The following is a 12,555-nucleotide window of genomic DNA, read 5'->3' on the forward strand; positions in this document are numbered from 1 at the left end:
GCCTGCATACCCCGCGAGCCCCTCTACCATTGCGCAACTCGGCCGATGCGCGTCGTCTTGCGAACTTACCCCACTCTGCATTCCCCGGGTCATGACGCAAGCCTTGGCTGCGCTGCGCAAGCTATCCACCAAGCGCAATACGAGAAATTTACTCCATCTGAACGTACGTCCCTGACATAATGTACTCCTGGGCCGAGGCCGGCGAAGCCACTGGCGATAACTGGACTGGACTCTGACAATCGAACGAAGCGTGTCATATGCGTAAAGCGGAGAGCGACGGTAGCAGTGTAGTATACTATATAGCACAGTGAGGGCCCGAGCGTGGGGTTGTGTGTGATGTACATTGCGAATTAATACTGATGTGTGCATTCCTACTTCCCTTCCAACCAGCCCAAGGCTTTAACCACCAAAACGAATGCGCAGCAAGGAGCGTTCTACCGAGGGAAAGAGACTGAACTATATATACCGCCATCGCGGCACGCGTCCACAATCAGTCCAGATCGTCTGCCGGGTTGTAGCCGGCCATAGACGAAACATCGTCTGTGCCTGTCGAGGGACCAGAAAGGGATGCCCCGGCAGCGGGTGGAGGCGACGTTGCAGGACTGTGGTTGTCCTGAGACGGGTTCGCCAGTGCAGCGTTGCGCGCCAACACGGATGAGAACGCACCAGGCCCGTTCTCTGACCCGAGGAGCAATTCCGCGTGGTTCTGTACGAGCTCCAGGTAGGTCGTCGCAACGTTGTTAGTACGCGCGATCCGGATCCTCCCATCTTCGCCAGTGGTCCGCGTCTCAGATGAAGAAGTGGTCGTCGCGGACGATGCCATGCGGAAGTAAGCAGGGGTAGCCACCGGGGTCGCCTCGGATGCCCCCTCAGGGATCAGAGGGACGTCAAAGTCAAAGCCGCTCGGTGGGGGTGACAAGACAAGCGGCGAGTGGTGTAGTTCGGTTAGATCAGCGGGGTGAGGGGGTGCGTCCCTTGAGGGCTCGGAAGGGGTAGGACGCCAGGGGACGTCTGGTGCGCGGGGACGTGTCGGAGGGGCTTGTCGACGGAGCATTGAAAGCATATTTCTTCTGAGAGACGTGATGGCGGGCGCTGGGTCCCACTGGTTGTCCGGACGAAGGGGCTCGAACAGGAAATCGCCGGAAGGTTGGCCCAACACAGGGTGAGGTAGTGGTGACGGGGGATTGGATGGTGTCATGGAGGGGGATGCGCCTGAAGGAGGAACGGGAGGCGCAGACGGAGAGCGAGGAGGCACCGCTGCTGCTGTCCTGCGCTGGAACAACCCGCTGTTCTGGAGGGGAGCACCGGCATCCCCGTGAACTTGCCGCATCTGAAGGAGGTCCGCCTCCGAATCGAAGTTCCACACCCCGTCAAATGCCGCACCCTCGAATCGGAGCAACTCCGCCAAAAAGCTGTTACCCGGCGGTCGGACTGGCCTACGTGGGGCCGCGCCAGGCGCGGTGTCTGTCGCTGTTCGTGGCGTTAGAGGTGGATCTGGGAAGAGGGTCAATCAAGCTGAGACGGCTGCAGACGGGTGGCAGAGCGGATACACTCACACTCCGGCATGCGAACTGCTGGACGCTGCCGTGGGATGCCAGCAACCTGTGCTTGCTCTTCCGCAGACAGCCAGTCACTCATGCTCTCCGCTTGAGGATGTTGCCAGACACGCGAAGGGTGCTCCTCCTCTGGTAATGACTCGTGAGCCGTGGCGTCATGAGGTCCCCGAGAAATCTGCAGAGTTAGCGACAGCGGGTCGATGTCGAACCTGCAAGACGGGCATGTCGTCTTTCTGGCCAACCACGGCGACAAACAGTCTCTATGGAAGAGATGCTTGCCGGCACATGGGAAGGCGACGATGCAGTCTTGATCTGGGTGGAAGGGCAGTGCGGCGAATATGTCCACGACGTGTTGCACTTCTCCGAAGTCGGGGGACTTGTCAAGCAGATCATCCCGGCAGATGGCGCAACCATCAACGTCCTCTCCGTCGCCGGTGCGCAACCTCTCGTAACGTCGCACGAGGTCGTCCTGGACAACTTCCATCGCCGTCAGCAGAATCTCAGCACGTTTCGGGTCATTGTCCACTCCGGCGAGTCTCGTAAGGTCAGTCACCCACGGCGGGGGCGGGTGGAAGCGTGACGCGACATCGGGAATAACAGTGCTCTACACGGCCATGCTCAGTGGTTTCAAACGGATGAAATAGGCGTTACGTACCGCTCTTTCCAGGAGCTCTCTATACATCTGCGCGCTGTTCGTGAATTGCATTGGATCAAAGTCGGCTTCGGGCTCGATATTGATAGACTCCGACATGTTGAAACGAGCGGTACCGGTTCTAGCCTGGTTACGTTCTGCGTTCTCAATCATCTGCGCAACGAGGTTCGTCTCGTCATCCGAGTAGTCCAAGCTTTCCTCGTCGTCCCAGTCAGAGTCAGAATCGTCCATGAAGACGTCCTCCTCGTCGGATGAGTCGGAGACGCTCTGGAGCGACGGTAGACTACCATCGCTCTCGTTTCCGGCGCCGTCTTCTGGCTCGACAACGGGAGCTACAGACCGATGACGGCGGGGAGCTTCTGGCACTGGGTCGGATATGATCCGTAGTGAAGCAGGGTTGGGTACGTGTGAGACGATCTCGAGTACGCCACCCAGGTTCTCCGGGAGGCTCGCAGCGGTGGCGAAGGAGGGAGTCCCTGACCGTGAGTGGTCTGCTGGCTCTAATGGCGGCGGACCATCGTCATCGTCCCCCTCATCCTCCAAAGCAGGCATTCCATCATCAGACGGAGGGCGGTTTGCAGCGGCGCGAGAAGGACCGGCTCCGGCGTCGTCTTCGAGAGGGGGGAGGTCGTCATATAGACTCGGGTCGTCCCTGCGTACTTCATCGCTGTTGCGCATGTTTGGTGGTATGAATTCCGGGTTCAAGAGCATCTCCAGCAGGCTGTTCGGCTCGGTGTTGTTACGATTTCGAGCAGAGCCCTCAGCTCGCCGTAGGTCTGCTAGTAAAGCATACGCAGCGAGCATATCGGGTGTGCGGTCCATGTCGTAAAGATAGCAACTGCGCTAACCAAAGCCGACAGAGAGCGCGACCAGCAAAAAATAACTGACGAAGTGGTAGAGAAAGCAGACAGGTAAGGGGATCGTGGTCGGAGACAATGCGCCTTGGCCGGGCGCTGTATGTGACGTACTATCGGATGTGATCAGACTCCGAAAGACTTTACTCGAATACCGCTTATTGTACTTGAGACTCCGATAGCCGAGACGCGCGACGCGTCGCGCCTCTCGGTTCGGTTTCACTACTATACCAACCACCTTTCCAGTCCGCGCGCACTTCGACCACAATGCCACCAACTGCGATATACTTGCAGAAAGCATGCCTGCAACACAGGTATATACGAACGCGAGACAACTCACATATAGTCGAGCGACCCGAACGGTTGCGCGCGATCAACGTTGGTCTCGCGGCCTCCATCGCGCGAATGGAAGAGCGCGCACCACTTTCGTCCAGTTCAGTCGAGGAGTCCTCTGCAGCAGCACAAACGAAGGCTGAGGAAGACTCGGACGAGCTCACCAAGGCTCTTGGAAAACTTCAATTATCTACGCCTTCGCGGACGGAGACACTCGGTCGCGTTCCGGTTACGTTCGTTCACAGCAGCGCGTCGGTGGACATCTTGAACAACGCGGCGGTCAAGTTTGTACACGGCGATATAGAACGCGACATCTATCTCGAGAATATCAGGAAGTGGGCGCAAGAGAGTGAAGACAAAGTCCGAAAGGGGGAAAGCGAGATTCCCGAAGGTTACTCGCAGGGCGACCTCTACTGTGAGTGCGGCTGAGTGCTACATTGTTTCCAATGTTTACACGCATCTAAGTGTGTCCAGGATCGTTGGATGCCATTCAAGGAGCACTCGGTACAGTGTGCGAGGCCGTAGATGCCGTCCTTGCAGGTCCGCGAGTAACCACCTCCGATGAACGAGGAGCCCCATCTCAGGCATTTGTTGCTGTTCGGCCACCTGGTCATCATTGCGGAGAGGTCAGTTATAGAGCACCTCGAATCCTTCTTTTAATAGGTGCTGATATCTTGTAGGATACACCTTCTGGCTTCTGCTTTGTCAACAACGTAGCCGTCGGTGCCGCACATGCGCACCTCAAACAGAATGTCAACCGCGTCGTCATTTTCGACATCGACTTACATCATGGTATGCACCTCAGGGACTTCCTTCAGCGTACTAGCAACGCTCACGCCGTTCCAGGCAACGGCACGCAGGCTATCGCATGGCAGATCAACGAAGAGACCTATCGCAAGCAACTAGAGGCTGAGAGCGGCGCACTAGCTGGGAAACCCGGCCTCCAGGTCTACTACGGAAGCATCCATGACATACTTTCCTATCCGTGCGAGGATGGGAAGGCTGAGTTGGTCCAAGCCGCCTCGGTCTCCATTCATGGTCCGCATGGGCAGCACATCGAGAACATCCATCTCAAGCCGTACAAGTCAGAACAGGAGTTCTGGGACGAGTTATACCCTGGATCATACACACAGTTGCTCGATAAAGCAGGAGCCTTCCTCGATAGCACAGGAGGGGCGGGCGATGACGTCCTTGTCTTCATCAGGTCAGACTTCTACTCTTGTCGTTATTTCTAGGACGCTGAAATTTTGCCTAGTTGTGGCTTTGACGCGTGCGAACACGAGTATTCCTCTATGCAACGACACCATAGAAAGGTTCCGACGTCGTTCTACCACCGTTTCGCGCAGGATGCACGTGCTTTCGCGAAGCGTTATGCCAACGGCCGACTCCTCAGTGTACTGGAGGGTGGCTACAGCGATCGTGCGCTCACCAGTGGGGCCATGGCGCACCTCTCCGGTCTTCTCGAGGAAGACGACCTCAAGGCTGACCCAATCTGGTGGAGTGTAGAGAACCTGACTGCAGTTCGTTGCCCTCGCATTCTCCCTACTACACTGACCTATATCTCGTCACAGCTCGAAGCCGCGACGAAGAAGCGGCGTGGGGGACGACCATCCCAGACCGTTCCCCCGGAACCGTGGCTCGCGCGTACTGTCGAATTGTTCGCATCTATCGACTCTTCAAATGCCATCCCTTCCGCACCCCGCGTCCCAATCCCCGCCTCCGATCGTACGCTCCGTGACCGCAAGCCTGCGAACGGTAGCAACCGTGCAAGTCCCGCTACGTCCCCAGGCAGGAAGCCTGCGGCAAGGAAGGGTCGCCCGAGCGCAGCTGCTACGTCTGCTACGTCCACCTCGGAGGAGAGCGACCTTACGGATGTGTCGACGTCATCGGAGAGGGAGGACCCCGCGCCGAAGAAACTGCCCAGGGTAATCTTGAAGCTTGGTCCTGCGCCCGCTGGTGGGTCATAGGATTAGGTACTGTCTCTCTTGAGTTTCAGTTTGATGCCTTGCGCCGTTATTGCGAGCCCCACCTCGGAGCGTTAACATGACATTGGAGAAGCATACTGAATAATGGTGTATCTGTAACTTAGCAAATTGGTCATATATCCGTGGATGCAGAGTAGAATATGTACTACAGCTGGCCAGGAAACGATAGACCGCTTCCGGGAAACGCAGCTTGTGGGGTTCGTGTTTGTCCGCTCCATGGGACAGTAAGCGATAGCCAATGGGCACACCTACACACGCGTCTAGATGGAGGAGGTCCACCGTCAAGCGGAGACACCTGCTAGATATGGGCGCGCCCCAGCTTGCCGGTGTTTGTTCATAAACAAGGCCCCAAACGTGAGCGAAACTCGAAAACGGTCTATCGTTTCCTGGCCAGCTGTAGTACAGTGCACTTGCAGCAGGTCCGCGAAATCGCACAAGGCTGGTGTCAGCATTGATGGCAGTTGTGGAGTGGTAACCCCGCTTGCCCCACCATGATCCTCCAGTGGCACCTCGGCAACAATTGGATGGATTACTCCACCAGCCAAGCTATGTATTGCGACGCCTCCAAAACTACGTCCACGAAAAGATCATCCGCCTGTTTCACCAAGCACTGTACTTAGAGATCGCATAGAACCGTCAGCCAAGTACGACATGAACGACCTCCCACCCCTCCCCAGCTTTGACGAGCGGAACGGTCTGCGCGGCCGTTTCCAGACACATCGAGGTGAGCACATATCTGAGGAATCACTTGTTCAAACCGCATCACACCTACCGGCCCCATATCTGGGCACAGCAACGTCCACAGACAGCCCGTACGACATCGTGCATACGGTGGTACCGGCCGCGAACAAGGAGCATTCCCCTTCGCCCTCGTCTGGGAGGCAGATACGTCGTACGCCTGATACCAGCAACACCGCCATTTGGCTGGAGGACGTTGCCGGTCGCCGCCGTCGACGCCAGACCCCATCTCACCAACCAACTCAGCGACGCCCAGACCTGAATGCACCCACGCCCCGACCGCATCCGCGGGAGCCCGACAATCCATGGGCAGCAGCTTGGCAGGCCGATGATGTGTCCTGTGCACGTCATACAGGTCACTCGCCGGCGCAGTTCGAAGGGCCGTTGTCGACTAGTAGCCATGTCGGTAGCGGGGGCACGATACAGGAAGACATCAGTCAGCTGAGGGGGCACGTCGGCAACGACACGTTCACTCCGCGCCTGAGTCCTGGCCCAAGAACTCCAGACGGTGGCATCAGAGAGGGCGACAACTGGCACAGCAAAGAGGCGATACGTGAGGAGAGCAGAGGCACGGCGCGGACCATCCGGAAGCTTCGGAAGACTAAGAACAATGAGTGTAGGCTGAAAGGTAACATTAAATTCGTTCGACGGCGACACCATATGGGGCTGACGAGTGGCTATTTCTTCTTCAGAAGGGCTCGATAAAGTGGCCGACCGCATGACAAGCCGCCAGTGATCATGCTAGTATCCAAGTCAGCATAGTACATCATCGTTGATGGGGAGAAGACCATACAAGAACATACCACCGATTGAACGTATGTAAAACTATTGTCACACTATATGTGAGCAGTCTCCGTGCGTGCAATAGTACACCAGATGCACGTACGACACTTCCCGCACTGGTGTCGGTATCATCAGGACCGAATAAACGTCTTCCACGGAGTGCTCTAGTCACCGCCGTCAACGTCAGCAACAACCCACCCACATACCCCGTTCTCGAACCCGACATCCCCGCCCTACATGGTCACAAATGGTCAGTTGGCCCTAGGGAAACATCTCAAGAGTCTAGATAGACCCACCCGCTAGAGCGAAGTATGATATCACTGCGCGCGTCTATCTTCAATGGACGATACCAGGACGGCGAGCAATGACGACGGTGGCGTCCGCAACGCGATGTCCTGCCCGCAGTCCTGCGGGTGAGTGGGGTAGACCCAGATGTGCTTGTGTTTGATAGCCGGTACCAAGGCGACGTATTAATCTTCGAATGATCATGCCTAAGTATCACGACCCAGGCTGCTGACTATCAGTAGCCACAACCCCAGCCCGACGCGATACTGCGGCCGCGGCCCTGTGGAAACCGCTGGAAATCGGAGAGCCGTCCCAGCACGCCCGCGTCAGTGGCTGTCGGAAAGAGCAAATTCGAGCGCACCTCCTACGTAGCATGTCCACTTTGTCCGAATGGTTCTCCCGCCCACCCCAAGCGGGAGGATAACCTGCACTTGGGTAAAGGGCAGGATAGCTTGTCCCTTACGCGAGGATAACCCTAATACGTGGATATGGGCACAGTGGCGTGTCGACGAGCCGTGGTCGTCGCAGAGGTGCACTTACGTCCCTCCGAGAAGGAGCCCGGACGTACTGTAACTGTATGATGGTGGCGTCGACAGCCCTTCGACTACATTGGCTCTTTACTTGCCGGCGGACATCTGCGTGCACGAGAAGCTCCAAACGCGTGCCACATTGAACGCCGGGCCAGGACCAGTGGCGGGACAGCTGCTGAGCCTGTGGGTGCAGAACGGTTGAGTGACCCTCGGACCGATGGTAGACGTGTATAATGTCTGATAGGCTAGGGCTCATCCAAAGCCCGACGCGAGATGCGCGAAGTCGACCCGGGGGACAACGAGTTGAGATACGAGCCTCCCATATCGCTCCTTCCCTACGCACCCGGTGCTCTGAGTTGATTTCGTGAGCAGATAGCGCCTCCTCGGCGAACGCCGCAGACTAGCAGCACGGCGGATTGCAGTTGGTGGGAAGCCCGCCACCGGGCTGTCATCCGTGCACGAGTGCCTTGTACGTGAAGCGGAGGCGAAGAAGGGCTCGCTGCACGTAACAGAAACCCAGCCCAAGTTGCCCCGAGATGATGATCATGCAATTGAGCCAACACGTACTACTTACACCGCCTGCCACCACTGCGTCGCCGTGCGTTCCCGCACTAGTGGGCCTTCTCCCGCCAATAGTCGCCGGGCATTCTCTGCTGAACGGCTGACAGCCTGGGCACCACCTGACAATGCAGGCCATCGTACGTTAGTATGCCGGCTGGCTGCAGTTGTGAAAATCCAGACACCGGGAGCTTACCAGATAGTAGCTTGAAGTTCTCCCTGAGTATAGCCGGGCCACTCCGCACAGGCTAGCACCGACACAGGAATGCCATGGCCTCGAATAGGAAGAGGAAGTACCCCGGCAACTCAAGCGTGCGGTGGACCTGTGAACCCCGGGCAAGTATGATTGGTCCAACGGCTGATATTGTCGCAGCTGACCAGTCGCGGAGTTGGGTTGAAGGATGACCGCAGGTTGTGCAAAGATGGTCCCTGCAGCGTTGTCAGTATGCTACCGGGCGATGATATCCCTAGATAACTCACCGGAGGAGGCAATTGACTTTGCAACTTGAGATAAATACGTGTGAGGAGGCGAGCGCTGTCGCCGCCAACCGTGTGGCGGCCACGCTTGATCCCCGCCCTTGCCGCGGCGGAGGGCCTGGTCCGCGATACCTGTCCCAAGAAGCGAGTCACTGAGGATCCACGCGAGTAAAGTGCTGCAGCAATAGGGATGAACATCATCCCCAACACGGAAAGATCGAAGAGAGGAACCCTCAGCACCTTCACTGAGTTGCCGAAGTCCAAGCAGGCTGCCGGTATCGCATGGAAGGCCGGTCGGGATTGATACGAGGTCGATGCATTGCGCCGGCATCTATCAATGTCGCTCGCAGCGGATAGCGTATGAGGATTGAAAGGTTCCCCACTAACCATAACGAGCAGAGCCAACCGGCATCCTAGCAGCATTGACGTACACCTGCAATCGCTGCAATTGCCCGCGGTGATGGCGTCGACGCCACCCAATCATCGCTGTCAGCCATCCTGTACGACGTGAAGTCAATTGCTGCTTAGGGTGCGCCGTGGGTCGCGACAAGCTGGGTTCGATGTGGTCATCGACTGTCGTCTTATACACTGCCTTCAACTCACAAGTTCCGGACAGCGAAGATGTAGTACATACCTTACAGGTCGGTCACCAAGACAGTTAGGGGCGACCCAAGGCAACGCAAAGATGAGGGAGCCGACGAGACGTGCACCTGACGGCCGGAAGCACTAGCACGAGGACAACGAGCATCTCCCGCGAGTGAATAACTTATCCCGCAGTGGGAAAGATGCCGACATACCTGCGTAGTCCACCTGTCGACGATGTCCTAGCGGAACTACACGGGTGCATGCATGCGACTCGCGACATGCAACGCCACTTACGAGAATCCTGCTGGAGTCGAGACCTGCAGAAGCCCCGACATTATCCGCGCTGCCCCGGGGCAATTCCCGCGTGCGAGCTATAAGTTGCACGCACCATATGCAGGCCTCCGAATCGCGATGCGTGCTTCTCACCATCCGAGCCTAAGCCACGCTGCAGCACTCCCAGGCTGGGGTGTATTCAGTGCTATTCACAGCACTCAGTACCATAGGCACATATGGAGGGCGGCCGCCTTGATTCGACCCGGCAATTCAGCGACCGCGGTCATCCCGAGTGACTGTACGAAGCTATTCGCGGGGCCCCGCATCCGTCATACTGGCGCTGCGCGTGCGGGAATGGCATTGGTGAGAAGCCGCCCGGGCTAAGGGGAACAGTAATGGTATGGCGTACCATCATGTACCATTACGACCACATGGGCGGCGGCGCCCGACAGAATGCAAGCACCTCCTATGGTATGTCTCCTGACAGATTGAGAATTCATGGGTTCTGTGGGTGTTGACCCACGGCGAGGGGCGGTGACACCTCGTTGCTCCCATGTAGACTTGACGCGTTCCTGAGCAGTGGGTCCAGCACACTGTGGCGCATATTCGGATGGAAGCTCTTGCAAGAGCAGTTGTCTCTGCTTGTGACGAACCTGAATAACTATCAAGTGCAGGTGAATAGCAGAAAGAACGAGAGAGAGAGAGAGTCGTCGGATCTGTGGACGACTCACCGCCGTGCTAGCCTCGTGGCAGTAACAAGCGCCGCCACGTGCCTCATCTTGGACCAACCACCCGACGCAATGATCGGCTGTCTTGTCCACTTATCCAGCACGGATACGTCTGGATAACTCAACTCTTGTTCAGGGTGTTGGCATAAGCCCGTTCGCCAAGCAAGGACTAGGGCCGTAGTGAAGAAGAGCACCCCGACTGTACTACACCTATTCGGTTCCTCCTGTTGTGTCGAGGTTATTGTCAGAAACGACGCTTGTACCTCAATTGTAGTCAACGAGACTTCACATTGGTACGTCAAACCTACTCCCCAGAGGCTGCCCAACACAACTCAAGGCTTGTTCTCCCAACAGCCTAGCACGGACTAGCTCGTGATGTCGAGTTCCGTGATCGATCGACCTATAACACGGAGTGATCAAGGATGCTGCCGCGGAAGTATCGGCGAACACGCAGATCGGGGACGCTGCCCTGCCCCAGCACCGATCTGAAGTCTTGTTTCACGGTCTCTCAACGGCGGCGACGGAGATGAGCATGACGACCGGCGGGCGGGACGCAAAGTCAAGCCTCAAGCTTCAAGACAGCGCCGCCGGGGCCTAACCTCGCATGGTAAGCTCGCGGGCACGGATGACGACTGTCGTCATGAAGTGCCGCGATGCCCATTATGACCTTTCGCGCGACAGGAGCATGACGTGCACATATGTATGTCTGGAAAGGGCTTATATTGACGTTAGCACGGCGTTCACGGGTAAGGACAAGTGTCAACCGTATCGGACATGATGACCGCTCGCCGATGTAACACACATCGCAGGCTGCATCTCCGCTCCGCCGTACGCTCATGCTAATGTGCAGACTGCGTATGGGCGTCGCTGCGGGAATGCATCAGCCGCTATCTGAAGGCAGGAATATTGTGATGAGCGCACCGTTCGACGCACCATTTTGGCACCGTATCAGCTGATATCGTCCTGCATCGACGCACAAGCTGTATGAGCCCATGCAAGAGCCGATAACAAACAGCGCTGTAAAAGGCCAAAATACATTGACATCGTCTGTCGAGCGAGTATCTGTCTATGATCCGGTGACGACTTGTTTCAACGAAGTACAAGCACTCACCTGCATTTGTCTCCGGAAGTCATCTCCGTCCCGACGTCCTGCAAGCGTGCGCTACTACGAGCGCATCGCGGACTTGATACCGCCCGTATTCCTAGATCATCATTGATTCGGACGAGACACACGCCTGTGCGAGTTTGGACAACACTTGGAGTGGACGGGTCTCCGAGCCCGGAGCCTCGAGCATCCGCGGTATTCGAATACGCATCACAGGTTCCGCCTTGAGGCTGACATTGCGTTCCACATGGGAAAGGTGGAGGGGCGCAGCGCAGAAATGAAGAGGCGGTATATCGATTGTTGTCCCATCCATCTAGAGCCGAGGCCTCCTCGAGGAGTCGAGATGGCATCCTCCATTTTCGGGGGCCCAAGTAACAGCGCGCTAGGAGTTCAGGAGCGATCCTCCGACGCCAACAGACAACATAGACACATTAGCTTGTACAGCAAGAAGTCGAGGTTGGAATGAAGAGCACAAGACGAGCATGGGCGCAGTGATTGTCTGCTGCGAAGAAGAGATGACCAGAAGGAGCGTCAGCCAATGGTGGGGAAGCCGCCGGCCCGGGCGGTCCGGATGCCCTACAGCCAATCACGAATACCTGCATTTCACCTCTTTTCCATTGGCCCCCACCATCTCCCAATGGCGTCCCTCGAATGCCTCCGCTGTCTGCCCACGGCCACCGCTCGCACAGAAACATGCAATTGCTCGGATGAATTCATTCAACCTGGTCACCAGCCCACCTGAACCATAGTCGAGTCACTCATACTCACCCGCTTTCTCATCCAGGCGGGAGACGATCCCGGGACACGCAGCCCGACCTCGCTCACCTGATTGGCGTCCAACCCCGCATCCGCGGGCGCAGCAGCTCGTCGATACCTCGGAGTCAGTTCGTTCCCCAGCCTCACACCGGCGCGTCTGTCCCATGCCTAGTCAGTGGTGCGCCCGGCTCTCGACGAAGCCTGCTGTAGCGATCATGGAGCCCGCGTACACACTACGGACGCCGACGCGTGCCGAGTCAGCCCAGGAGTTGCGCTAGTGCCGCTCTGCTGGCGTGCCAGAGCTCCCTGGACCGGCCGCTTTCGTGGAGTAGCTTCTGCTTCCTCCTGTCTCCGTCG

At 57.3% G+C, this 12,555-nt stretch overlaps 5 protein-coding genes across 5 annotated transcripts; 2 read left to right on the forward strand and 3 right to left on the reverse strand.

The window, feature by feature from the left end:
* Window positions 1-150: 150 nt before the first annotated feature.
* On the reverse strand, window positions 151-3,131 carry L226DRAFT_558801 (uncharacterized protein). Its single transcript, XM_067683259.1, has 3 exons — window positions 2,212-3,131; window positions 1,557-2,160; window positions 151-1,494 (listed from the first exon to the last, which is right to left on the reverse strand). Exons 1-3 carry the CDS (start codon window positions 3,028-3,030, stop codon window positions 491-493), a joined length of 2,427 nt encoding a protein of 808 aa, XP_067538248.1. The 5' UTR covers window positions 3,031-3,131; the 3' UTR covers window positions 151-490.
* A 166-nt stretch (window positions 3,132-3,297) lies between these two features.
* On the forward strand, window positions 3,298-5,561 carry L226DRAFT_504097 (Arginase/deacetylase). The gene is made up of 6 exons (XM_067677963.1): window positions 3,298-3,810; window positions 3,861-4,021; window positions 4,076-4,187; window positions 4,242-4,599; window positions 4,651-4,915; window positions 4,967-5,561. The coding sequence occupies exons 1-6, from the start codon at window positions 3,330-3,332 to the stop codon at window positions 5,360-5,362; spliced, it is 1,773 nt and encodes a 590-aa protein (XP_067538249.1). The 5' UTR covers window positions 3,298-3,329; the 3' UTR covers window positions 5,363-5,561.
* A 310-nt stretch (window positions 5,562-5,871) lies between these two features.
* Window positions 5,872-7,154, forward strand: L226DRAFT_600380 (uncharacterized protein; the record flags this gene model as incomplete). Its single annotated transcript, XM_067685674.1, has 5 exons — window positions 5,872-5,992; window positions 6,021-6,104; window positions 6,174-6,272; window positions 6,474-6,746; window positions 6,811-7,154. 5 exons carry the CDS (start codon window positions 5,872-5,874, stop codon window positions 6,852-6,854), a joined length of 621 nt encoding a protein of 206 aa, XP_067538250.1. The 3' UTR covers window positions 6,855-7,154.
* Window positions 7,155-7,922: 768 nt separating this feature from the next.
* Window positions 7,923-9,207, reverse strand: L226DRAFT_328986 (uncharacterized protein). The gene is made up of 3 exons (XM_067673974.1): window positions 8,755-9,207; window positions 8,471-8,703; window positions 7,923-8,396 (listed from the first exon to the last, which is right to left on the reverse strand). Exons 1-3 carry the CDS (start codon window positions 9,080-9,082, stop codon window positions 8,328-8,330), a joined length of 630 nt encoding a protein of 209 aa, XP_067538251.1. The 5' UTR covers window positions 9,083-9,207; the 3' UTR covers window positions 7,923-8,327.
* Window positions 9,208-11,145: 1,938 nt separating this feature from the next.
* L226DRAFT_329016 (uncharacterized protein) lies at window positions 11,146-11,936 on the reverse strand. Its single transcript, XM_067673975.1, has 3 exons — window positions 11,449-11,936; window positions 11,271-11,384; window positions 11,146-11,204 (listed from the first exon to the last, which is right to left on the reverse strand). The coding sequence occupies exons 1-3, from the start codon at window positions 11,790-11,792 to the stop codon at window positions 11,177-11,179; spliced, it is 486 nt and encodes a 161-aa protein (XP_067538252.1). The 5' UTR covers window positions 11,793-11,936; the 3' UTR covers window positions 11,146-11,176.
* Between the last annotated feature and the right edge of the window lie 619 nt (window positions 11,937-12,555).

Source organism: Lentinus tigrinus (genome assembly GCF_003813185.1).
Source record: "Lentinus tigrinus ALCF2SS1-7 unplaced genomic scaffold L226scaffold_6, whole genome shotgun sequence".
NCBI classification, from domain to species: domain Eukaryota; kingdom Fungi; phylum Basidiomycota; class Agaricomycetes; order Polyporales; family Polyporaceae; genus Lentinus; species Lentinus tigrinus.